General features: G+C 36.6%; 1 protein-coding gene across 1 annotated transcript; it reads left to right on the top strand.

Moving 5' to 3' along the window:
* The first annotated feature begins 1,704 nt into the window (after positions 1–1,704).
* On the top strand, positions 1,705–27,106 carry LOC105536959 (chromosome unknown open reading frame, human C5orf34). The gene is made up of 13 exons (XM_011976452.1): positions 1,705–2,066; positions 6,137–6,368; positions 6,843–6,932; positions 8,826–9,472; positions 11,459–11,554; positions 12,724–12,847; positions 18,835–18,926; positions 19,819–19,888; positions 20,538–20,708; positions 21,115–21,209; positions 22,704–22,802; positions 25,858–25,898; positions 26,688–27,106. Exons 2-13 carry the CDS (start codon positions 6,174–6,176, stop codon positions 26,879–26,881), a joined length of 1,914 nt encoding a protein of 637 aa, XP_011831842.1. The 5' UTR covers positions 1,705–2,066; positions 6,137–6,173; the 3' UTR covers positions 26,882–27,106.
* Positions 27,107–27,540: the final 434 nt, after the last annotated feature.

Raw genomic sequence — 27,540 nt, 5'->3', positions numbered from 1 at the left:
GGTCACAAGGTCAGGAGTTCGAGACCAGCCTGGACAGCATGGTGAAACCCCGTCTCTACCAAAAATACAAAAAAATTAGCCGGGCATGGTGGTGCATGCCTGCAGTTCCAGCTACTCGGGAGGTTAAGACAGGAGAATTGCTTGAACCCAGCAGGCGGAGGTTGCAGTGAGCTGAGATTGTGCCACTGCACTCCAGCCTGGATAACAGAGCAAGACTCCATCTCAAACAAAAAAGCAACTCATCCATTCAAGGTTTATCAGGAGATTGCAGCAATTCAGTCACATCTTCAGGCTCCTCATTCTAGTTCTCTTGCTGTTTCCATCACATCTGCAGTCACTTCCTTCACTAAAGACCTGAACCCCTCAAACTCAACCATGAGAATTGGAATAAACTTCTTCCAAACTCCTCTTAATGTTGATATTTTGACCTCCTCCCATGAAGCACAAATGTTCTTAATGGCATCTAGAATGGTGAATTTTTTCCCAAAGGTTTTCAATTGATTTTGCCCAGATCCATTAGAGAAATCACTCTGTATGGCAGCTATAGTCGCACGAAATGTATTTTTTAAATAATAAGACTTGAAAACCAAAATTGCTTCTTGACTCATAGGCTGCAGAATGGATGCTGTGTTAGCAGGCATGAAGACAACATAAATCTTGTACATTCTCATCAGAGCTCTTAGATGACCAGGTGCATTGTCAATAAGTATCAATATTTTAAAAGAAATCTATTATTCTGAACGTCATTTTCAACAGTGGGCTTAAAATATTCAGTAAATAATACTGTAAACAGATGTGCTGTCATCCAGGCTCTGTTGTTTCTTGAGCACAGGCAGAGTAGATTTAACATAATTCTTAAGGGCCTTAGGATTTTGAAATGGGAAATGAGCATTGGTTTCAACTTCAAGTCACTAGCTGCATTAGACCTTCACAAGACAATCTGCCTGTCCTTTGAAGCTTTGAAACCAGGCATTAATTTCTCTCTGGCTATGAAAGTCCTGGATGACATCTCCCACTAGAAGGCTGTTGCATCTACATTAAAAATCTGCTGTTTAGTTTGGCCTCCTTCATCACCGATCTTCATTAGATCTTCTGGATAACTTGCTGCAGCTTCTACATCAGCACTTGTGGCTTCACCTTGCCCTTTTATGTTACAGAGATGGCTTCTTTCCTTAAACTTCATGAACCAACTACTGATAGCTTTAAACTTTTCTTCAGCTTCCTCACCTTTCTCAGCCTTCAAAGAGAGTTAGGGCTTTGTTCTGGATTAGGCTTTGGTTTAAGGGAATGTTGTAGCTGGTTTGATCTTCTATCCAGACCATTCAAACTTCCTTCCTATCAGTAATAAGGCTGTTTTGGTTTTTCTTATTATTCATATGTTCACTGGAGTAGTACTTTTAATTTCCTTTAAGAATTTTTTCTTTGTATTCACAACTTGGCTGTTTGACAAAAGAGGCTTAAGCTTTCAGCCTATCTTGGCTTTCAACATGCCTTCCTTACAGGCTTAATCATGCATTTCCAGCTTTTGATTTAAAGTGAGAGACATACAACCCTCCGACCGCTTTTGCGTAGGACACCGGAAATAAAAATCAAGGACAAGCCCAAGGGATTCCCGACAAGGAACCACCCTCCCGCCGCATTCCTACACGTCTTCCTGCTCCGCCCTTCGTAGGAAGCGCAGAGAGAGCAGCCCCCGGAGTGGAGGGGCGGGACTTCCGGTCTTCCCTGCAGTGGAGTGGTGAAGCGGGTCCTGCCCGTGCCGGTTTTGAAAGGCTGCTGTGCTGTTTGCGTTTTCTCTTAATAGTTAAGTTGCTGCTGTCTCCGCTTTCCTTTTACCTGGCGGGGATCTTGGTCAAAACACTCCCTGCGACCTTATTCCTCTAGGGTTGTGATTTTTTTCTTTCATCAAGAAATATCACCTGTTGGTAATTTGTCAAACTCAAGAAACCCCTGGAGAAGCAGTCGTTGGCAGGCGCGGAGGCTGCGGCTTCCAGAGCATTTTGGCAAATCAAAGCCAGGGACCGTTGCTGGGCCTCATTTCCGCAACTTTTCGGCTGGGAACTGCTGTGAGTGGAAGACTTTGGGTGGTTGTTTTGATAAGATTCCTTCTGTAACTAGAGACTATAACATTTTGAAAGAAATGAGATTCTCATTCATGTCAAGAACAGACTTACGGATTTTTGAGTGTTAAACATACCCTGAGGTAATGTGGTGGGTGGTGAGAACGCAAGCGGGAACGAGACAGTAGAGATGAGAATGGCAGTGTGGGTAGGAGCTGGGTTATACTTTCTTAAGGTATGCCAAGAAGCTTAGTCATTACACTTTTTTCTTGTGTATGCTTGATTCAACTTAGAAAACCGCCTCAATAAAGCTGTTAAGAAAAGAAACGAAAAAAAGATTTGGCCAAAAATAGACTTTCTTTTTCCCAAATTGGAATCGGAAAATGTCTTCCACCTATGTTATCAACACCCGTTTTTTCCCCTAAAATACCAAGTAGACATATCGGATATATACGTGTGTGTTTATATATATCTGTAATCTATATTGCCATTTGATAAGTACGTAAACAAGTGATGTAAAGCAGTTGGTATGGTCTGACTTGTGGAAAGTTACCTTTGACATCAATACTGGAGATGGATTGGAGAGAGAAGAAATTTCAGACAGTTGCAGGAGTTGAAGGGAGAGTCTATGGCCTGAAAAAGAAAAAGAGGTAGAGAAAGCCAGGTTCCAAAGACAGAAAATCAACAGTACTTGTTTACAGGGGCATGGAGTGGAAAGTCAAGTTTTAGAATATTGGCTACTAGCAATGAGACAGCATTAATTCAAATTGCAAATTCAGGAGGAGCAATTTACTTACTTTTCGTTGTTCAAATATTTATTGTGCCGTTACTGTTTGCCTAATACTTTTTTTTTTTTAAACAGAGTCTCGCTCTGTCGCCCAGGCTGGAGTGCAGTGGCGCCATCTTGACTCACTGCAAGCTCCACCTCCCGGGTTCGCGCCGTTCTCCTGCCTCAGCCTCCCGAGTAGCTGGGACTACAGGCGCCCGCCACTATGCCCGGCTAATTTTTGTATACTTAGTAGAGACGGGGTTTCACCATGTTAACCCAGATGGTCTGGATCTCCTGACCTCGTGATCCACCCGCCTTGACCTCCCAAAGTGCTGGGATTACAGGCGTGAGCCACCGCGCCCGGCCCTTTGCCTAATACTATTTTAGATGCCAGAGATACTGTTGCATATAAGACAGATAAGGTGCCTGCTTCAGTTGAGTTTATATCCTAGTGGGAGAAGACAAAAAGCAAGTAAATAAATAATCAATTTTGATAATAGATTCTGTGAAGAAAAAACTTGAAGAGGGATGACAAATGATTGGGAGATGTTTGGGAGTAACTTTAACTTAGTTGGTTGTTAGGCGCTTGTAGGAGTTACATTTGTGCTGAAACCTTGATGATGATAAAGAACCAGTCTTGTGATGAGCCAAGGAAAAGACAAAGCAGGCAGAAAGAACAGTGCAAAGATTCTAAGATGGGAAAGAGATTGTTTAAAGAACATTAAAAATGCCAATGTATCTAAAGTGCCCTGTAGAAGTAGGAGAGAGTTGAGAAATGACATTTGGAGAGGTAGATAGGACCAGATTGTGTGACCTTTGTAGGCCATAGTTTTAGGAGTTTGCATTTTATTCTAAGTGGAAATGGAAGGTATTGGTGGGCTTTAAGCCGCAAAGTGATAGATGTGATTTTCATTTTAAAAGATCCCTCTGGGTACTACTGTATGCAGACTGGATTTGAGGGAAGAGATGAGAGTGAAAGTGCAATTAGGGGATATTACAGAAGCCTGCTTTTGGTAGGAGTGATTAAGTTCCATTTTAGTTACGTTGAGTTTGATTTATCTATGGGACGGGGACATAGAGAGCAGTCTAGCAGGCAGCCACCTGAAAGCTCTGTGAGAAGTCGGGTACATTTAGAAGTTCTCTAGAGAAAGAAAATAATTAAAAGTTGTGTGAATCTCCTCAGGAGAGACCATGTGGTTAAATAATTACTTATATCCTGTCATATCCTCAGAAGATTACAGATGATATCACCTACAGCTGATTACATACATTAAAGGGGTAAGGTTAAAAAAAGACAAGGTGGGCCGGGTGCGGTGACTCACGTCTGTAATCCCAGCACTTTGGGAGGCCAAGACGGGCGGATCACGAGGTCTGGAGTTCGAGACCATTCTGGCTAACATGTTGAAAACCTGTCTCTACTAAAAGTACAAAAAATGAGCCAAGCGTGGTGGCATGCGCCTATAGTCCCAGCTACTCAGGAGGCTGAGGCAGGAGAATCACTTGAACCCGGAAGGCGGAGGTTGCAGTGAGCCCAGATGGCACCCCTGTACTCCAGCCTGGCAACAGAGTGAGACTCCATCTCAAAAAAAAAAAAAAAAAAAAGACAAGGTGGGGCATAAAAATGACAGGAGTGTTAAGAAGAGATGAAATGTGGACTAAGGTCAGGTCTTGAAGAATCCTTGATTTAAGGGAACAGTGAAGAAGAATGATTAAAAACAGGTAGAAGTGAAGAAGAAAACTGTGGCAGCCCAATGTTGGGGGGAAAAGAGTTTGGCGCAAGGGAATGTAGACAATGCTGTTACACGCTGATGAGGTTTAGTAGGATGAAGACTAAAGTCATTGGGTGTAAGAAGACATTGGTGACCATTGCAAAACAATGTCAGTAAAGAGAGGTGAAAGCTGGATTGCAGTGGATTGAAGATAGATAGGAGAGAAGGTTGGTAGTGAGTGAATACTACACTTGAGCTGTTTATAAGTAGGAAATATGGATAAAGTGGTGGAAGTGTTTTCTATAGTAAGTTATTTTTTTTCTGGCAGGTAAAACTTGGGATTACCTGGGTTGTAGAAGGGGATGGGGTTAGTGTTAGAAAGGAATAAAAACATTTCATAAGATTGATTGAGTGCCTGCAAGGCAGCATCCACAGTGCTAGTTACTGTCATATTTGTTTTCTCATTTAATCCACACAACAGTCCTGTTACTACTCCCATTTTACAAATGAGGAACAACCTGAGACTTACAGCTAGCTAGTAAATGGTAAGATGTGAATGAAACCCAACTCTTTCATTCCCCTTCTGTCACTGCTATATGGAGAGCATAGGTGAAGACAGAGTATTTTAGAGGTAGAGAAGAGGAAATTGAATGCAGCTAAATAAGGACAAATCCAAGACAACAGGAGCTTAAGTTGCTTGTTAGTAATAAAGAGCTATTTCTTTAATGCTAGGGTAGAGACAGGTTTCCAGGTATTTGGATTTCTTCTTCAGGGTCCTTTTCCCATAGGCCTAATAGTTACCTTCTGCCCGTCTTTTGAATTTGTATTACAAACAATTTGCTGCATTCTTACAGCAAAGGTGGAATTTGCTTATTATTTGAAATTTGAAATGAGATAATGAGCATATAATTTATAGAAATTAAATTTCTTTAGGCTGGGCGCAGTGGCTCATGTCTGTAATCCCAGCACTTTGGGAGGCTGAGGCAGGCAGATCACAAGGTCAGGAGTTCCAGACCAGCCTGACCAATATGGTGAAACCCCATCTCTACTAAATTACAAAAATTAGCCAGGCATAGTGGCATATACCTGTAATCCCAGCTACTCAGGAGGCTGAGGCAGGAGAATTGCTTGAACCCGAGAGGTGGAGGTTGCAGTGAGCCAAGATCACGCCACTGCACTCTAGCCTGAGCGACAAAGCGAGACTCCATCTCAAAAAAAAAAAAAAAAAAAATTAAATTTCTTCTTGGTTATGTTCCTGCATTGGAGTAAACTTCTAGAAATTATAAGCTTCTAAATGGTAAGCATATAATTTGCAAAATTTAAATTTCAGTAGAAGTGAAGCTATTAAAATTATAAAGACAGTTATCGCTTTATCTCTTCTTGGTTATGTTCCTCCATTGGAGTAAACTTCTAGGGGTTAATTAAGGCATTTTGTTAAGGATGTTCATTTCAGATCTATCAAGTGTAGTTAGTGTTTTTCTAACGAAAGTAAATGCAATGGCAATGTCATGTTCTTAGAAAATGCATCGATTTATTTTGATAAAACTTTTGTACATTAAGAGAACTATTTGTGCTATTGTGTTTCCTATTTCATTCAGTCTTTGACTTAGAAGGACATCTTATTCTGCCATAGTAATGGCAGCCGAACTGCGAATGGTACTTTATGAAGATGATTCAGTACAAGTACAATATGTTGATGGTTCCACGTTGCAACTTTCTCCCTGTGGCTCTGAATTTTTATTGGAAAAGTCACCTCCTGTTTCAGCACATCCTTTAGAACAACCAGAAAGAATTCGTCAAAGGACACATTTTGTCATTAGCACTTACAGAGTAAGTAAAGATATCGCATAAAAACTTTTTTGTTTTTACAGACAGGTTTTTGCTCTGTCACCAGGCTAGAGTGCAGTGGCACTACCATAGCTCACTGCAGCCTCAAACACCTAGGCTCAAGTGATTCTCCTGCCTCAATCTCCTTTTACAAGCAAGTTACTCTAGGACTACAGGCGTGCACTATCACACCTGGCTAATTTTTAAATTTTTTGTAGAGCATTGTCTAGCTATGTTGCACAAGCTGGTCTCACACTCCTGGCCTCAAGTAATCCTCCCATCTCGGCCTCCCAGTGTGCCAGGATTACAGGTGTGAACCACCATGCCTGGCCAAAACTACTCTTTGAATACTAAAATACTGTTGATGTGGCTAGAATATGAAAAGTAATTAGTATCATAGATTATACTGTACTGTCATTTTTAATTGATTTTCAAATCATTTTACATTAAGGTTACATTTTATATTTCTTTTCATAGGAGCAACTACAGCGAGCCCTAGATTTTCGAAACTCTTCAGCTACTTACCCTTTTTTATCTGAAACCATCATACCTTCTGAAAGAAAAAAGGTGATTTTTTTAACTTCATTTTTGTTAGTATTATTTGAGGACAAGTAACTAGAAACAGGTAATTTAATGTTTAGCCTTTTTTTCTTTTTCAGGACACTTGGGGATACATTTTTATAAAACATTGAAGTTACATAGTTTATCCCCTTGCCATTTTCTTTGTATCCAAGGATTATAATCAGAATCTTTTAGATTGGTGACTTTTTCATTCTCAGAGGTCTCAAAATTAAGAAATTATGTGACCTTTTTCAGTAACAGTGTGGTATTTGTTAATGTATGGTAGAGATCTGTAACTATGGGTATGACCTTTATTATTTTGCTTATACAGTATTTTATTTGGATTTTTAGGAATAATAATAACAACTGTAATTTACTGAGGGTTTACTATGTCCATCAATAATGAATAATACTGGAAATATTTAATAACACCATACTGATCAAAGTGGATGTCCATCCAATCAAAACAGGTATATTGGCTAGATGGCAGCTTTTTTTTATAGACAAGGAAATTATGTCTCAGAGAGTTTACCTAATTTGTCTATGGCAGTTTTCTAAGTGGCGAAGTCAGGATTTGAACCTAGTCTATCTGACTCTGTAAACTCTGTTTCTCAACTACTTTCTGCTGTCTTTCTATGCTGTCAAGATGCTGGCCTGCCGACTGAGTCATTTTATATTGTCTTGTGGCAAAGGAGCCATAAAAAATTATAAGTTGTAACTTAGTCTAGAAGGGTAATTTTCCATTGTGTCTTTTGAGTCACTTTATTCACTGAAACTGACTAGCTTGTTGCTGATGCTGCAGCAGGATTATTAGATAGTCTAATTCTAAAAGAGGACTTTGATGACTGGATCCTTACAAACCAGCTTTGCTGCCAATAAAGACAGCAATTTTAGTGTCCTAACATTGTACACATAGATAGCATGGTAAATTTAGGAAACTTTCTTGACAATAGTTTGTGTAAATGTAAGGTTTTACATAAATGGAATTGAAATGCTAAATGTTTGGCAAAATTAATTCAGTAAAAAACTCTCATGCAGTATCTACTGTTTATATCTTATATGAAAAGACACAACCAACACTGTTACTTGTTATGAGTCTGTTATTAGTCAGGATCAATTTTTCTTTGAGTAATTAAACTTTTTTAAAGTTTCCTCTAAGCCTTCTGAAATTTATTTTAGTGTATGGTGTGCCAGGTACTACCTAGGATGGGTACTTTATAAATGTTGCCTTATTTAGTCCATGCGATAACCCTGCAAGACAGAATTCCCCAAATGCTGTTCAGTAATTCCAGTACTAGTTTAAATAATTTTCTCTTTTCCCCCTTGCTCTGAAAAACTTATGTTATTGCATATAACATTTTAAGATATGATTGAGTTTGTTTTTGAATTTTCTGAGTTGTTCTGTCAATAATTTTTATGCTAGTCCCATACCATTTAAGCTATGGTTGCTTTTTTTTATTTCTTTTATTTAAAACTTAAACATTTTTAGCTAACATTGCTTTTAATATAATATATCATAGTGCTGGTCTTCCCTTATTTCTAGTTTTTTTCAGAGTAAACTTTTGCAGGGTGAGGGGAGGGGTACAAATCTGTTTATCTCTAGTTCATTGTACATTTAAAACCAAAATACATTTAACACTAAATATGATCATTTCCCTCATTTTGTGTCTGTATGTTTTACATCTCTTTTTTTTAAGGGAGATAATCTTAACAATATCAAATATTCTCTGGAAAATCATATATAGGCTGAGATCTGGCCCTCCATTTTTTCATTCTCTCTAGATAGTAAAAGACAAATATTTAAGAGCTGTCTTACACAATACTTAAATATCAAATGTATGGAAAAATTGGACTGTTAACAGAAAATACTCACCATCTCTTTTTCCCCCCTCATTTCAGCATATCTTCATTGACATCACAGAAGTGAGATGGCCCAGTCTTGATACAGATGGTACCATGATATGTATGGAGAGTGGCATTGTGAAGATAACATCTTTAGATGGTCATGCATACCTCTGCCTGCCCAGATCTCAGCATGAATTTACAGTACATTTTTTGTGTAAAGTTAGCCAGAAGTCAGACTCATCTGCAGGGTTGTCAGGAACAAATAATAAAGCCCCAAAAGATAAACTAGTTGAAAAAGCTGGCAAAATCTGTATACATGGAAATTTATCAGGACAGAGACTGAAGAATAAAGAAAATGAGCTTCATTGCCAGATCATGAAATCCAAAGAAACTTTAAAGAAGATGAGTTGTGTAAATGGAACTGAAGGGAGGAAAGAGCTGCCTTTGCCTGGTACAAAGCACACATGTGTATACACATGGGTCAAGCAGTGCTGGTCTGTGGCTGCCTGTCCAGAGGAATGGAAATATCCTTTGTCTTTAGCACTTCATTTTCATAAGAAAATCAACAATATGTCTAAAATTGATGCACATATAACTCAGAGTAGATGTTTAACTTCTGATATTTCAGAGGAAAGAGGAAAAATGGTTTCTGTTCTTCCCAGGGCCCTGCCACTCAGCTGTCCAGTTCCACACCTGCACAGGTAATGCAATAATGGCTATTAGTCATGAAGCTTTTATCAGAACCAGTCTTTACCTGGATAATTTTATCTGATACCATTCATAAGGAAAGTTTATCTCATCCAAAATTTTGCTTTTAACTGATAGTAAATAATTTCCCTAGCAAATGTGTTGCTTATGTTTCTTACTCTGTGTCCATGCATTGAGTGTAGAAGGCTGACTCTACATTAGATACTGTGCTAAGTCCAGTGACTGCAGAGATGACTAAGACACAGTCCCTGCTTTATAGCAACTTAGAATCTAGTGGAGGTCACTGTACCTAAAAAGATTATTAAAGTATGCTAAATGATGGGACAGGAGTCTGCACAGGGCTCTGTGGGCCCAGGGGAGCACCTGCTGCTGCTCACTGGAGCCCGTGACCTTGCTTGCTGGAGTGTGGATCTGACACAGTTCTTTTGTCCATACCTAGCTTCAGAGGCTACCCCTCTCTTTGGTTCACTGACTATAAATATGTTATTTTCAAAATGGGTACACATGGAGCAGCTTCTGTAAGGCTAAGTATAAAACTTTTACCTCCACTAAGGATTGTAGATTTGTAACATCAACTTTGCATAAATAGTGCAGTAATAATGATAATAACTAACACTTCCAAAACACTTATGTGCCAGGTACTGTTGGACTTTACCCGTTTGATTCTCAAAGCAACCCCGTGAAGTTAAAAGACATATCATCCCTATATGTAGAGGAACTTGAGACACAGAAATGTTAAATAACTTGAGGAAAGGTACACAGCTAGTACTTGTAAAATTGAGATTTGATCCCAGGCAATATCTGAGTATACATTTGTTATTTAAAACAAAAATATGGGAATGACTGTTAGGCTTGTCATGATTATCTGGTTAAAATGAGAAAAGTATTATGAGTACATATCAAAAGGGAATTATGCTTCAAAAGTAATGATTTTTCAATAACTTATCACTATGTTTAGGTTGAAATCTATGATCCTTCACATAGCTTACCAGGTCTTTTGTGATCTGGTCCCTTCCTATATCTGTAACCTTCAACTCTTTCACTACTCTTGCCCTTGCTTTCTCTATTCTTGCTAAGCTGGACTTCAGCAATCCCTAAAATGCTTGCTCAAGCACTCTCTGACCACTGCACCTACTCTTTACTCTGCAGGAGCACTCTCCCTTTCTCTCTCTCAACTGTCTAACTTGTGCTCATTTCCAGGTTTCAGCTAAAACCTAACTTCTTTAGAGTGGTTTTCCTGAAGACCCTAAACAAGTTAAGTCTTATATAATTCCATAGCATACAGTACTTGCCTTTTCTTTATACTCAATGTTTATTATTTAACGTCCCTGCTGAGGGCAGGGACCATGTCTCCTTTTTTTGGTTGTTATATCCACAGTGTGTATAGCACAGTGCTTGGCCCACCATAGATATTTTAGTAATTTTTCTTATTTATTTTTTGAGATGGAGTCTCACTCTGTCACCCAGGCTGGCACGATATTGGCTCACTGCAACCTCCGCCTCCCAGGTTCAAGCAATTCTTCTGCCTCAGCCTCTTGAGTAGCTGGGATTACAGGCGCATGCTACCACGCCTAACTAATTTTTGTATTTTTAGTGGAGACGGGGTTTCACCATGTTGGTCAGGCTGATCGAACTCCTAACCTCGTGATCTGCCCGCCTCGGCCTCCCAAAGTGCTGGGGTTACAGGCATGAGCCACCATGCCTAGGGAATCCAGGCTAAATTGTAAATGTTAGTTAAACTGTTAATTTATGTAATTGTGCTGAGATTCAATAATAAGATTATTGAAAATACTGAAAAAACGTGGAAAAAGAAGACTTGCTTTTATATTTCCTTAATATACCTTCATATTAATTTTTATTCTTTGATATAGCGAGTTAAACAAGAAATTAATCCTGTTACAGTAGCACCATTTTCTTGACTTCTAAAGGCAATTATATTGAGCAACCAGAAGTAATAGCTTGTATTTTATCCTTCACAGGTGGAATTTTTGGGATTCACTTTTACAGAGACAATGCGATGAATATTCCTATCCTGAACAAGTAAAAATGGTTTGGTACAAAGGTGTTACATATAGGTGAGGCACCGATGTTGGCTCCTGTGTTGGAGTTAGAGCTGTTTATTGATGTCACAGAGAAGACTGGACTAGCCTTATAGAGAGACTCTCAGAAGAGGACACAGTTCTGCTGGGCCAACTGTGCTCCTGTGTTTGATCCTGAGTTTTACAGGTCTCAAAACTAATGTTATTAGTGCACATGAGGGTCTTGTGACTCACTCACATTAACCATTTTTATAAGACTTATGTGGTACCTCCAAAGCCAATGAGGGATCAGTTTGCTAGTGAAGGTAACATTCATATCCGTTATTTAGGATACCCCTTCCAAGCACTGGAGGATCAAGTTGTTTGAAATAGTCAAAACAGAATTGCTTGAGCATGGAATTAGAGAAGGTAGATCACCTAAGGGAGATTTTTAGCCTTCATTCACAAAGCAAATGCTCATTGAGTGGCCGCTCTGTGCCAGCACTGTTCCATTGAATTATCCCTACCCCACAACAAAGGACACCCTTCTAGTGACTAGAATACTAGTGTTAGCCAGATTGAGAGTTTCACTTCCATGAATAATGCTAGAAGAGCACTGCTAAATTTTTGGAGAGAGAGGGGGCTCTCCTTTTCTATGTGAAGACCTAGACCTATTCCTTCCAACAACATATTCTAACATATATGTTAATAAAATTAACTTGGATTAAGTTTCTATGTGTTATATACCCAGTACCTTGATTTTACCTGGCTGCTCCAGGTATAGCCACCTTTTCTTAGGGATATCCCCTTGTACAGATGGCTAATCTTATCCATAAAGTTTTGATTCCACTAGTTTCATTTATCTATTTTCAGGCTCTGGAAAGGTTGTATTTAACTCCTATGCAATAGACTTTGCTTTGGTGACCCTTATATGCCAGCCTTGTGATTAGCAGTGGGGATATCAAGAAGATGATAAGACAAAATGCCTGAATTCCAGAAGCTCTTAGTTTAGTTATTGAAATAAATGCATAAACCAATTCTATTTATCTTTCTGTGAAAAAGTTAGCTGGTTGGGTTCAGCATATGAAATTATCTGCTTCATTGGACAGGGAAAAAGACTGTGCTTCTTTGCTTAGATTTTGTTGTTTCTGTTTTTTGATGGCTATCTTCATGCATGTTTTAATCTCAAGTGGAAAAAAATTTTAATGGTTATTTCTCTTTCTTAGACTTACCCATCAAAATATGAACTCAATAGAGATTTATCCTGGAGATGGATCTGTTTTCAAATCAGAAGGGGCTTATTTTGGGAAATATTTTACATATTATTCCATTCAAGAAGGATCAGAAGAGGTAAGCCAACAATGAACTCAACTCAAGAAGAGTTTTGCTGTATAGCTCTTTCTAAATAATTCTAAATATGTATGGGAAATTTGGTCATTATATAACATTGCTTCCTACTCCCCAGTCAATATAATTTTACTGCCAGCATTGGTACAGTAATTATTAACCACCTTATTTTTACTGTATTTTCACCTGCTATCTCCATTTGCCTAAGCAGTTCGCGTTTAAATCAGAAACTTTCTTTTGTCGTAGACTTTATCGATGGAAAATGCTGAAACCAGGAGCATTACTTTGAGTTAATACACTACTTTGAATTAATATTTGTACATTAAAAAGCAAAAGCACATTCTTTTTTCCCCACCATGTAATTGTGTATTTTAAGCACCTCTTAACTTCTAAATCTTTATGTACAACTAGACAGTTGAACAAGATTGTTCTCTGTTGCTGAAAACAGTGAAACATAATATGATATAATTACCAGATCATAGTCTTAATAATGTCAATATTTTGTTAATGAGTTTTAATTTGCTTATTGCCACTCGGATATTTGACATCCACCCTTGCATAGCAATCACTATAGTATCACACTACTTTGCATGCTAGAACAAAATAAGTATGTTTTCTGTCTTCATTACAGAGTGGAGTATTTAAATACTAATCAGATTATTAGAATCCCTAGGGAGTAGAGTTAAAAATTGAGACTTTTTTAAACTATGGAAATTTCAAACATATATAAAAGTAGACAGATATAATGGACCTCTATGTACCCATCACCCATCTTGTTCATTTATACTTCCTGCTGCTCCCTCCACTCCCTGTTTATTTTTAAGTAAATCCCAACCAAATATTGTTTTATTCATAAATACTTTAGTATATATTGGAACAGATTCCTAACTGGGGCCTATCTCTAGGAAAGTATTTAGTAAATAAATATTAATTGAACAGTAACTCTTTGGCAGGCACTCCAGTAAGCACTGACAAAGATGAAGATGAAGAAGAGTTCCTGCCCTCAAGAGTTCACAGTCTTGTGTTCAGTTAGAGAAGCAAACAAGCAAATGAGATACAAGTGTGCCCAGTAACATGTATACGTATATATGTGTATATGTGTGTGTATATAGTACATCAGACAATCAAGTGAGCAAGCAAGCAGAGTAGGTATGCATAGTCACATTGCTGACTGCTGTGTATCAAGGGGTTTGCAAAATTGCAAGATAAGAGGAGTGTATCTTCCTGGAGCTTCAATTCTACTCAAAGCTGTTGCGGGAGGGGGTGATAATTTTTATACTGAAGCAAATATATCAAGTAGAAGTGTGAACTTTTGGGTTAAAATGCGTTTGTGGTGGACTGCCTTGGGCTTCACTCTCCAACCTCTGTGTGCAACACATTCACCCTTCTCTGTCTGCTTTAGTGCAAAGATTTAGAAACAATTGACCCTCTTTTGGGGATAAAGTTGTTTGCTCCTTACTTTAACCCAGACTCCAAAATAAATTTCAGATGAATTAAAGAGCTAAATGTAAGAAACCAAACTTTGTAAGTGTTAGAAGAAAATATAGAAGAACAATGTTTAAAATCTCTGGGTAAAGGAGATTCTTCTTAAGTAGAATACAGAAAACCAGAAGGCGTAAAAGAAAAGTTTGACAAGCTTGAAATCTTCAAACTTATGTTAAATTATAAATATTTAGGCCGGACACAATGGCTTATGCCTGTAATCACAGCATTTTGAGAGAACAAGGTTGGTGGATCACATGAGGCCAGAAGTTCGAGACAAGCCCAGCCAACATGGCAAAACTTCGTCTCCACTAAGAATGCAAAAATTAGCTGGGCATGGTGGCGCGTGTGTGTAATCCCAGCTACTTGTGAAAGTGAGGCATGAGAATCGCTTGAACCTGGGAAGCGGAGGTTGCAGTGAGCCAAGATCACACCACCGCACTCCAGCCTAGGAGACAGAGCAAGACTCTGTCTCAAAAAAATTTTTTTAATTAAAAAAAAAATTTAGAATTTCTGTTAAAAAGATAAGCAAAGGCCTGGAAGATATTCCACACTGTAAATCAGTAATAGACCAAAAAAACCCAAAATACCCTAATAGAAAAATGGGCAAAGGGTAAAAATGGATTTAGCCATAGAAAAGATAATGTAAATTTAAAAGTCATAATATTTGAAAACATATTCAACTTTACTGCTTGCATCAGGGAAATGCAAAAAATCAATAACATACATTTTTCCCTTACCAAATTGTCAATAACTAAAAAGACTGATGGCATCTTCTGCTGGGAAGGGTGTGGGAAAAGGGGTGCTTTCATAGTGTTGGTTGGAGTGTTAATTGGTTCAGCTTTCTTAAAGGACAATTTGATAACATCAAATGAAACTGATGAGAAATTCTGCTTCTCAGTATCTAGCCTAGAAAAATATTTGCACATGTGTTCAAAGAAGCATGGCAAAGGGTGTGTATTGTGGCATTATTTGTAGCAACAAAAAATCAGAAGCAACCTAAATAAATGTTCATTAATAGGGAAATGGTGAAGTGTTATTATTATCAAATTATGGGAATGGTGTGCAGTAGTTGAAAAGAATGAGGTAGATGTTGATGCATAGAGTAATAGATTCTGGAAGATCTCAAAGATATTGTTGAGTGAATAAAGAAACTTGGGTTAGAACACGTACAATGATATCTTTTGTGTAAAGAACAAAAAATAAACCCCATACCTGTATAGTACTTTCTGTAATACACATGCACAAGCGCAAGAAAGGATCCTGGGCAAATACACACTGAAGTAGCTACCTTTGGGAAGGACTGTGGGATTTTGTGAGGGAGGAGAAGTCTGAGAGGACTCAATTTTCATACTTTTTGAACTTTTTTTTTAACAAAAACGTAATTTATTATTTATTGTGTAATTAAAAATTGAAATAGGAAAGACTGACAAGTACTCACAGTGTAAGTACTTCCATAGAGACAAGAACTTGGTGCTTTGGGACCACATAAGAAAGGGCACCTGACCCAGTGTTTGAGGCTCCAGAAACAACTCCTGAAGGAAGACTTGGCTAAGCTAGGATCTATAATTCCAAAGGAGGAGTTGTACAAAAGACAAATGGAGGTAGGAGGAGCATATAGCTAAGGGAACAATTTACTTTATCAACTCTTTGCATGGCTGGCTTCTTGTCACTCAGATTTCTATCTAAATGTCATCTCCTCACAGAGGCTTTTCCTGACTATTCAAATTAAAGAAGCTACCCAAGACACTCCCTATCATGACATCCTCATCTTTTTTCTTCAAAGCACTGAATAGTGGGTGACATTTTCTTAATGATGTATGTTCATTGTCAGCCACACTAGAGTTAAGCCCTGTCTTATTCAACACATTATTATTGCTGGTTCTTAGAACAGTTTATAAATGGCACCGAACTGGACAAAAGAGCCTGGGGCAAGTGTGGAGTGTTGAAGGAAGTGAAAATGTTGTAGTTTGGTAGGCCAAAACATAGATGGGATGCTAGGGGAAATGTCCACAGAAGAAGCCAGATTACTAAGATAGCCAGCTCATAACTGGAGCATAAGAAACCTCACTGCATTTGGGGAACCACTGAAGGATTTCAAGTAGGGAAGTGACTTCAGATTTTTGTTAGATTATTTCAGAGGAAGATGAACTGGGTGGGAAAGAGGTAAAACTTGAAGCTGTAGAACCAGTCAGAAGACATGTATAATAGTTCAAGTGAAAGCCAGGCAGTGGTAGGGAAAATGGAAAGAAATATTAAGGAGACAGAACTGATTGCTGACTGGACACTGAGGATGAGGAAGGAGTTGAAAGCGATGCCAAATTATTAATAAACCAGTGAATGGTGGTGCAATTTTTGGTGTGAAACCAAAATTTTTATCAAATCTAAATTTTTTTGATGATGGCTTTTTTTTCTTTTGAGCCTACCATGAGATGTCAGGTAAAGAAGGATTTGAGATTATTAAAATTCAACTATGTCTCAACCCCACCTGCCTAATAGATTATAAGACACTCTTAATTGTAAGATGGATCCAGATTTCAGAGAGGTTAAATTGTGAAAAATAAACATTTTAGAGTTGATGAAATAGGGTCATGGAAATAAGAACCCAGAGGGAACTCAATACCAGTAGAGAAAGACATAAATAATTAAAATGTGGTATTCTGAGTGCCTCCCATGTGCTAAGCACTCTGCTAATAAATGACGATGATACAGACATGAGCAAAACAGACACAGCCCCTTCCTTCATGGAGCTGTATTCTAACAGGGAAAACAGACATTAAGTAAAAAACTATTAAACTGAAGTTGTAATTAAGACCAAGAGGCAGGATTAGAGGGAACTGTGCTTGTGGACATAACTAGGGGATTTCTTCTAGTCTATGGGACCTCTGCAATGGCTTCCCTGAGACGGAAGGAAAAACAGGTGTTAGCCAGGCAAACGAAGGTGAGGGAGGAGGGAACTGAGTTCTAGGTAGAGGGAACAACATGATAAATGACATACCAAAGGTAAATACAGCGTAGAGAAAGTGAAAGTGCAAATTTTGAAATAACACTAATTCCAGTTTTAACATAGTGATGTTGAGATGTCTGTTTTGATAGCCAAAAGAGAAGCCCAATAGAGATTTAGATAGTCAGATAAAAGGACAGAGACTTTTGTTTGGAACATATTATATGCTAAATTCTGTCCCAGGAACTTTATATGTATATTATATCATTAATCCTCAGATAAATCTGGATGGTAGGCAGTATCCCCATTTCACAGGCTGCAGGCACTGAGGCTTATAAAAGGTTGTATAGCCTGCCCATCAGTATAGTTGGTAAGAGGCAAACCTGTGATTTGAATCCACATTTGTCTGACTTTGAAGCCCATCTTCTTCCCCTAATGGTAAAGAGTATGAGCTGCACTCTTTTGGTGGTTTAAATCAGATCTCTACTGTTTCTTAGCCCTCAGTCTCAGTTTTCTCATCTGAAAAACAAGCATTAATAGTTATCTCAGAATTATTTTAAGAAACAAAGGAGATAATCCATGTAAAGTGAGTAGGATAGTGCCTAGCACATAGCATCTGCTCCACAAATGTTAGCTGTTGCTATTATGATATTTTATGTGAACACAGCTTTGAACCCTTTTAGGATTATCTAAAAAGAAATCAACAAGTTGGAAGAGAAGGCTGGAGACGGAGTCCTGGAAAACACTAGCAAGTCTGAGGAAGAGGAAATTCAGAAAGAATTTTAAAATAACAATTTTTTTCTAATTTCAATAACCTCAGCCTGTAAATAATTTTTTCTTCCATAAACTATAGCAATAGTTCTTCCATTAATGTAGCAAAATGGTATATTCATTCAATTAAAATAGTTTTTTTTTTAATCTATATAGCCATTTCTTTTTGTCTTAAGGGAAAGGAGTGGCTCATGATAAATTTCCTGCTAATGTGTAGGAAAATTAGTTTGGTTACCATATTAATGTAAATATAGCTGATATTTAAATTGTATAATAAGTTATAAGTTGTTAGAATTTAATTTTTGGGCTAGGCATAGTGGCTCATGCCTGTAATCTCAGCACTTTGGGATCCCTTGAGCTCAAGAGTTTGAGACTCATCTGGATAATACAGAAAGACCTCGCGTCTACAAAAAACTTAAAAAATTAGCCCAGCATGGTGGCATGTGCCTGTGGTCCCAGCTACTCGGGAGGCTGAGGTGGGAAGGCTTCTTGAGCCACAGAGGCTACAGTGAGCTGTAATCGCACCATGGTACTCCAGCCTGGGCAACAGGGTAAGACCCTGTCTCAAAAATAAATAAATAAAATAATAACTTTCAAATGAATAGGAGTAATTCTATATTTTTTAAAAATGAGAAAATGAAAAAGCATCATAAAATACCATGGTTTTATGGGCTTCCGTTTGTTAAAATAACTACTCGTCACTATTGTAAAAACATATTTCAAGGAAAAACAGCTAAGTAATAAAGGCAAAAATTTATTATTAATGAAATTTTTCATTTTAACTAATTTTCAGAGAGAAGAGAAAACTTACTCAGTAAATAACCTTCCTCCAGATAGACCAGGAAGTCCATTCTCTGTTGGTTCTCTAATTAAACAGGCAACAAGGTAAGTTCTTCCCATTCAATTGAATCAAATGTTATGTGTCTAAATATCTTGGCACATTTTCTTGTGATTAAGGATGTGATTAAGAATTGGCAGGTACAATGGAAATATATGCCTTCAGTAAAATTTGTCAACTTTTTTGGTGTCATAACTTATAAAATAAGGTAATTTTTATGTCATTTATTAAGAGTACTTCCGGCTTTGTAATTTAAATACGGAGAACTATCCATATATAGTGAGCAAGTGCTGAGAGGAAGTAAGTGCTCTTTCTCTGCATAAGTGTGGCATCATTATTGTTCCTTGAAATCAAGTTGGAGATTTGATGATATATTTAATATGTTTATACTTCTTTATTATCTTCAGAGTAATAGATTTCTGAGAGTATGATAAAGCATAGATTGGTTCTTTGGTTCATGCTTTTAAAATTCTCTCAATCTGTAACACCCAGAAGAATGCAAGTGGACTGTTGTATTGTTTCTTTTTATAAATTTATGTACGAGCAATTTCCAAAATAGATTTGAAGAAGCATATTCTATAATTTGATTTCCTAGGGATAGTTGATTCACATCCCTACCATTTTTAGGCTATGTGAAACTTTCCAGGTGGTGTGAATCTATCACCTCTTAAAAAGGAGTTCCTGAAAATTCTGTCCATGGAATCATTTCATTGCTAAAAATTAGAGGAATAGCCTTAAGTAGGTAAGATTATCACAAAGGGAAGCAACAGTAGTTCCCTTCTAGGGTCTTAAGGATTTCTTGAGAAAAAAGAGTTCCCAACACATTTCAGTGGAAATGATTTACGGATCATCTAAAATGTTGTATGGCAGTGAAAATAGGTTGCTAGAATTGGAAAATGTCATTTGCAAATGTTTAAGTAGTAGTTTTCGTGTTCACAGAATTCTTCAACATTGTGTGAAGATGAGACTTTCTTTAAGCCATAACTATCGTATATGCTGCTGGAAAATGGTATGTTAAAATTATTTTAAAAGCAAGATATTTTTAAATTGTTTTATTGTTTGTATCCATACTTCTGAGTTCAAACAGCTTTCCTCTAAGTTATGTGAGAAATTCTTTGTAACATTAATGTTGGTTTATTCAGAAAAATACCTACCTAGTAGACAAACACTGAAAGTTCAGGCTTTAATGTTACAGTTTTATTGTATATGGTTTGTTTTTGTTTTTCATGAAGAGGAAAGGATAGGGGAACTGACTGGATTTGAAGTATGTAAAAATCATTATAAATCATGATATTATAGTGTTCTATATTTTCATAACTGTAAAAATAAATTCATTAATGCTGATTTGGAGGAAGTGATTCTCAGACTTTGATTTCTGCATATATATATTTAATTACAAATCTATAAGCTCCTAATTTCTGTCTATATTGGATGTAAAGTTCAGAGCAGAACAGTGACTTTACAAAGATATTAGAACTGAATCTGCTTGAAAAAAATACAGTTTTTGGTATTCACTTTTGGAAAAGTTAAAATATAAGGATTTTACAATATTCGACTTCTGAATAAGTACCCGAAATTGCCTCAGAGTCATTAATATTCATTTAAATCTTGTTCTTAGATAACTCTATTTCCTGCTATTTTTATTTACTTGGTTTTAGGTACCTGGGATAAATGACAGCAATATACTGCCTTTGGTTTTGAAAGAGTCACTCATACCCAGCGTGGGAAGATTTCTTGCCTACTCTGATGACAAAGTACATGCTATCTTTTTAGATGGCATTACTCTAACCCTAAATTGGAATTTCAGCTCTCCTATTGAGAAGAGACAGGTAGGTATACTTCAGACTGAAATCTATTTTTTACTGGTTATCTGTGGAAAAGAGAAGAAAATAAAGTACCACACTATTTCATTTCATTTTTTGAAGTATAAAATCTGTCAAAAAGCTTTACTGATCTCTTTGGATTTCCTAGCAAATATCAGAATGACTTGACAAATAGTCAGTTTTCTAAAGATAACTGATTATAGAGAAAGGGATTAGTATTTTCATTTGTTTTGATAATTACCTATATGAGTGGTGGTTAAATAACACCTATATCTTATGTAAACAACATTTAAATTGTTGCATCTTTAATGATTCCTCTACTTATTTCTTTAAGTTAATGAAGTTAGAATAGGTTGTTTGTGTTTTTGTTTTCAGTTCTAAAATGATAAAACTTATCTTTCCACTTCTTAAGGTAAATCAAGGTCTTAACTTGGGTTGGTGTAAGTTAACTTTTCCTGATGGACAAGATCAGTTAATTCAAATTGAACACCCTGAACCATATGAAAGGTACTGAAAAGCAATTTTTAAAATTATTTTTACGTTTTACTTTTAACTAACAGAGAAGCAGCAATAAACATTATTTAAATGTTATATACATTTTTAGTTTTTCCATGTGGATAATAATGAAGGCATTTCAGTCATTTTGGAGTTGAGAGTTGTACTTGTGTTTAGTGTAACTAAATAGATCAAGTCAGCTTTCTTTTTTTTTTTTTTTTGAGACAGAGTTTTGCTCTTGTGGCCCGGGCTAGAGTACAATGGCATACTCTTGGCTCACCGCAACCTCCGCCTCCTGGGTTCAAGCAATTCTTCTGCCTCTGCCTCCTGAGTAGCTGGGATCACAGCTATGTGCCACCATGCCTGGCTAATTTTTGTATTTTTAGTAGAAATGGGGTTTCTCCATGTTGGTCAGGCTTGTCTTGAACTCCCGACCTCAGGTGATCTGCCCGCCTTGGCCTCCGAAAGTGCTGGGATTACAGGCATGAGCCACCATGCCCAGCTTTCAAGTCAGCTTTAATCATTTCATTTGTATTCAAGTAACTTTTCCAAATGAAATGTGTTGTAGACATACTGATTTGCTGTGGAGGTTAGATATGGTCAGCTGTGTTAACAATTAGCTAATCCTCTAACCAATTTGAAATAAGGTTTGCAACCACAAATAACTAAAATTGTGTATATTTCTATAAAGTGGATAAAATTACCCAATGATTACTCTTAAAATGGGGAAGATTCTTCAGCTTTTTATGAATTTTTTTTTCTTTTGGTTTATCTGTTAGTTACAGTGTAATTCTACTTGTGATAGTCTTGACATTTTAGTGATTCTACTTGAGAATATCCACAAAAGAATTGTTTTTTATTACCTCTTGAATGTATTTTTCTGTTGGGTTTTATTGTGTTTCAGTCTAAGTGCTTATTCATTGCTATTAATGATTTGCCTCAAAAAAGACAGTTTCTTTAGCAAACATTTCTGTTGATTCAGCCAATCATTTCAGATCATTCATTTTATTAAACTTGATACTTGTTTTAGATACCTAGTAAGTTATATATAATTATACATATGCGTACAAGCATATGTGTGTACGTATTAGCGGGCATTTTTTGGTTTAAATTTTAGTAAGCAAATGCTCACTTAGTCATATCATGTGTCGACATTTTTTGATAAAACTTAAACACATTTTACTTTGAAAAACTAAAAGAATTAGAACATTTAAAATTGAACTTTAAATGAAATCCAAATATCACCTTTATTTTGATTCTTAAATGTCATTTTTATTAATCAAAAATATAAGTAAATCATTTTCTTCTTGATGAATAATGGAAAAAACTTGGCTTTTCTATTGACCAGTGAAAAGTATTTTGTGAATTGCCCAGTAAATGCTTCACTTTAACATTTTTTCTTTATCCTTTTTTCCCAAATTGTCTTAATGATTTTACATTTGTTTATAACTTTATAATGTATTCAAGTTCATTTTTCAAGTATTCCTTTTAATGTATTCACTTTAGATATGTGACAACAGTAACATCATGGTGCAGGAGACTGTTCCAGACTAGTCCCAGGGAGATGCCCACTCATTCGTCATCTTCTGTTCTCCAAGAAAATTGGTATTTTTATTTTAAACTGAATCTGTTTAGAAGAGCCAATACTTTAAAAAAATTAAAGTGTCAAATGGTAAACTGAGACTTTTTTCAGACTAGTCCCAGAGAGATACCCACTCATTTGTCATCGTCTGTTCTCCAAGAAAATTGGTATTTTTCTTTTAAGCTGAATCTGTTTAGAAGACCTAATACTTTTAAAAAATTAAAATTGTCAAATGGTAAACTGAGAGTTTTTTCCCCAAAAAATTTTTCTTAGTTTTGAATATGTTTAACTCCCAAAGTATTTTTGATAGCCTAAGCTTGAAAATAATTTATTTCTAATCAGACTTCTAATTTATTACATTTCATCATATTCTATTTTACCTAAAGGTAAGAAAACCTTTCTTTGAAAACTTAACATGAAAATGAGTGGCTCTTTTTATGTGACAAATTCATCCCGAAAACTTCATGGAAAAATTTAAAGGGGATTCTTAAATTTTTAGTAATGTTAAAGGAAATAAAAGGTTTAATAACATAAGCTTTCAGAAAAAAATTGATTTTTAAATAATTTCTGTCATATTAGTTACTTCCCCCAAATTAACTGGCCGATCAAATAAAGCAAGTATTTTAGTCCATCCTGTGTGCTTTTCAGTGTGCAGGGTACTAGAACTGGGCTTCATAGGAACTTTTTGTGAAAATATAAGATAGAAAATATAGGAAGAAAGGTCATTAGAAGATTAGTGTCACTGAGAGTCTAACCTGAATATATTGGAAGACAGGGATATCAGGAACAATTTAGGAAGCTTTTTAAGTAAGTTTTGTGAGGTGACCTAACATAGTGTAGTGAAACAAAACGTAAACATTAGGCCTATTTTTGTTACCTTTTCCTAAGTCATTTCTTAGAACAAATCAAATCATATCAGTAAGTGTTATTTGAGTATCTCAGGTATCTAAGGATCCAGCTTTGCAGATCCCTCATCCTTTAGCTGTAGCCTGTTTGGAAGCAGAAAAGGTGCTAAAGTAACTAGCAAAAAAAACAGTTGTGATGGAAGGAAAATTGTACTTGTCTATAAAACTGGTCCCTTCGCCATTGCTTAGCTCGCAGTTTGTAAAATATCATCAACCTTTTTATATGAAAGCTGAGAAGAGGCTGTCAATACACACTAAAAACTGCAAGTAGAGATTGGTGATAGCAGCTAAAGGTGAAAGCAACTAGGAACAGCAGAGGTAAGATAAAGAAATTGAGGAGTAGCTCCATTCCCCTTATAAAGCCTTAGGTATCTCCACTTTGGTTTTTCTTATCAAAGAGGGTAGCTTGAAGGAAGAAACAAGATTGTACAATAAAAAGCTACCTAAGTTGTATTCTAGTATTTTTTTTCCACCACACCCTCCATTATTAGCTTATTAATTCAACTTTTTAGTCAACAAATAGTACATGTTTCATAAAAAGTTCATTATGTGAGCAACAACATTAAAGGTTGTATTGTTTCTTACACCCAGAAAAATGTGTCTTGGGTTTAAAAAAAAAAGATATTTTGCAATAATGAACAATCAGCTAACTGTTGGAGTAAGTTGTATCCAAGTTCTTTGCCACAGATGTTTAAAATTATGAAATGCTTCTTTTCATTCTCCATCCATAGGCTGGAGTACAAGGGAAAAGAGTACAAGCTGACAAGGAGCTGCATGTGATCTATTGTAGTAAAACCAATAAAGCAGACAAGTCACACACCCTACTATGAACTGTGAAGATTTTTCTAGTGACTTGAATATTTTAGACTAATGTCTTCATTAATTTTGCAGAGAGCTAGTCAAGTTACAGTTTGTAGTTGTATGCCGTTGCTCATATTTCATTCTAACCCCATGAGAAAAAGGATAAAGAGGCCAGGCACGGTGGCTCACGCCTGTAATCCCAGCACTTTGGGAGGCCGAGGCGGGCAGATCATGAGGTTAGGAGATCGAGACCATCCTGGCTAACACAGTGAAACCCCGTCTCTACTAAAAATACAAAAAAATTAGCCGGGCATGGTGGCAGGTGCCTGTAGTCCCAGTTACTCGGGAGGCTGAGGCAGGAGAATGGCGTGAACCCGGAAGGCGGAGCTTGCATTAGCCGGGCATGGTGGCAGGCGCCTGTAGTCCCAGCTACTCAGGAGGCTGAGGCAGGAGAATGGCGTGAACCCGGGAGGCAGAGCTTGCAGTGAACTGAGATCTCACCACTGCACTCCAGCCTGGGTGACAGAGCGAGACTCCATCTCAAAAAAAAAAAAAAAGAAAAAGGATAAGGAACACACACTGAGGAGTTCCGCTGGAGATGTACATATTTGCCTTCTACTCCATACCAGTTGCCCAACTATCATTCCATAGAACATGGTAAGAACTAATGTTCATCATGTTAACCCTCGGTACTTAAAAAAAACAATGAAATAAGTAGGTAGTCTACTCCAGAAGGAATTTAATTAAAAATGGTTGTTTTGACACATAATTCAACTATTTAAAAACTTGGATCTCCCATACGATCCATTCCCAAAGAGTTCCATATAAACGAGGTATTAATATATGCACAAGTACAGAAAAATAAAAAATCCTTTCTTCTGAGAGAAACAATCTAGGTAGGAAAAGCAGGAAGTTAAATAGTTCAAGAGAAGAGATTACAAATATGTGATTAATTAATATGCTATAGGAATTCAAGGAAGGAGAAAGCACTTCTTTCACAGAAGGAATGGGATTTTAATAGGTTTTTAAAGTTTGAGTAAACTTTAGGGAGGAAAGTAGAGTATATGGTAGGTTAGTACTAAGAAGTAGCAGGAAGGCCCATTATCTTCAAACGTCAATATTTGATTATAAATTCCTTGAAGTGGATTTACAAGGGGTAGACTTTTATTCACTTAGCTTTAAAGGCACTCAGTAAGTATCAGTTGAGTCAAGTTGATTTGTTGCTAAATAAAGGTAACATAAAGAGAATTCTTCTGTGTTCTTCCATTTAAAATTCTAACCTTTATGAAAAAAAAAATCAGGTATGCTTATTTGAAATATCATGAATACAAAGGAATCAGACAACTAAATGAATTTTTTTTTCCTTGGACAGGTCTGTTGCTTCTGAACTTGAAAAGATACAGAAGTTTAACTGTATCCTTTAAACAGAATGCACTGTCCTACATAATTACTCTCTTTCGTTCTAGGCTTAATTCATGACTTCAGTACTTTGTGAATATTAATCTATACTTAATATATTGCTAACCTTTATTGAGTAAGCAAATACTTAAGATTGTAATTTAAGATGGATCTTGTCCATAGAAGGTATAGCATGTTAACATTTATACTTTTCTTGAGTTTAAATTGGATAAAGAACAGTTAATTAGGGTTAAGGTCTCCTTTGGAAACTTTTTCACTTACATAATTATAAAATTATAGCTGTATAAGACCTCTTTTTTTTAATGAAATATTTCGTTCTGTACATTCTCACCCAATTCATCTAAATTTGTTTTCTCTTGTGATTTTGCTCTAATCTTATTCAAATAAGTTCTGTAGTGAACAGGTTTTTCACTCTAAATCTTTTAAAATTAAAAATAGACACTACACAGATTCCTTATAATCCTATCATCCTACTCTTTAATTCCCATATCATTTCTTCATTTAAAGAAATGTTACTGAGATTTTCATTATTTCCTCCTTACCACCAAACCTCCACCCAAACACACACATACACTCTCTGTTCTCTTTCCCCCTCCTTTAGACTCTAACTAGTTTCTTCATTTACAAGGAGCAGACTTGATAAGCCTTGCAGTTCTAACTCTATTATGAATCCAAGAGGTCTTCCAACTGAGAAATATTCAATATGAAGGCTATGCTTTCTGAATATAAAGATATTTATATAATGAAACATGTGGGGAAAACCCCCTTAACTAAGCAACTTAGTGCTACTAGAGAATAGTGGTATCCTAAACCAGATTTCTAACAAGAAAAATGAACAGTCTTCTGATCATTATAAACCGGGATCTTCAGAAACCTTGCTAGGAGAAGTTAATGAAAACCGAGTATCAATAGCATTGAAAAAAACCTCTGAAATCCTTCACGATATTGACTGTCTTCTATCAAACTCTAAAAAGTGAAAAATGGAATTATTACAACATATTATTAAAATTTTTAAGGATGTTGTTTCAAGTGACTGGTATAAAATTACTAGTAAGCCAAGATATTGTACGTATTACCCCTACACAATGATTGTGAAAGAACTGACATTTAACTTTGAAGGTATTTTTATTTAATTTGTACATTTTTAAAATATGTATTTGTATTTTATTAATAAATAACTATCTTGAAGTTTTGAACTGTTTCACATTTAATTCTTATTTCAGATTTATGAGAAAAAAATTTGTAATGTTATAAAGTTGTTGCTGTTTTTATCTTGTGGAGCATTCACTATTAATCTTCCGGTTTGTTCATTTTGTTTGTTTTTATTGTTGACATATGGTCTTGCTCTGTCACCCAGGCTGCAATGCAGTCGTGCAATCATAGCTCACTGCAGCCTTGAACTTGTGGGCTCATGGGATCTTCCCACCTCAGCCTCCCGAGTAGCTGGAACCACAGACATGCACCACCACACCTGGCTAATTTTTAAAAATATTCTTTGTAGAGACGGGAATCTCCCTATCTTGCCCAGGCTGGTCTTGAACTCATGGCTTCAAACTATCCTCCTACCTCCATTTCCCAAAATGACAGGATTACAGGTGTGAGCCACTGCACCCGGCCTCTTTTTTTTTAATATGCA

This window comes from Mandrillus leucophaeus, unplaced genomic scaffold (assembly GCF_000951045.1).
Source record: "Mandrillus leucophaeus isolate KB7577 unplaced genomic scaffold, Mleu.le_1.0 Scaffold1660, whole genome shotgun sequence".
Taxonomy (NCBI): Eukaryota; Metazoa; Chordata; class Mammalia; order Primates; family Cercopithecidae; genus Mandrillus; species Mandrillus leucophaeus.
Note: the sequence above shows the minus strand (reverse complement) of the source record. Positions and strands in the feature narration are given on the sequence as shown.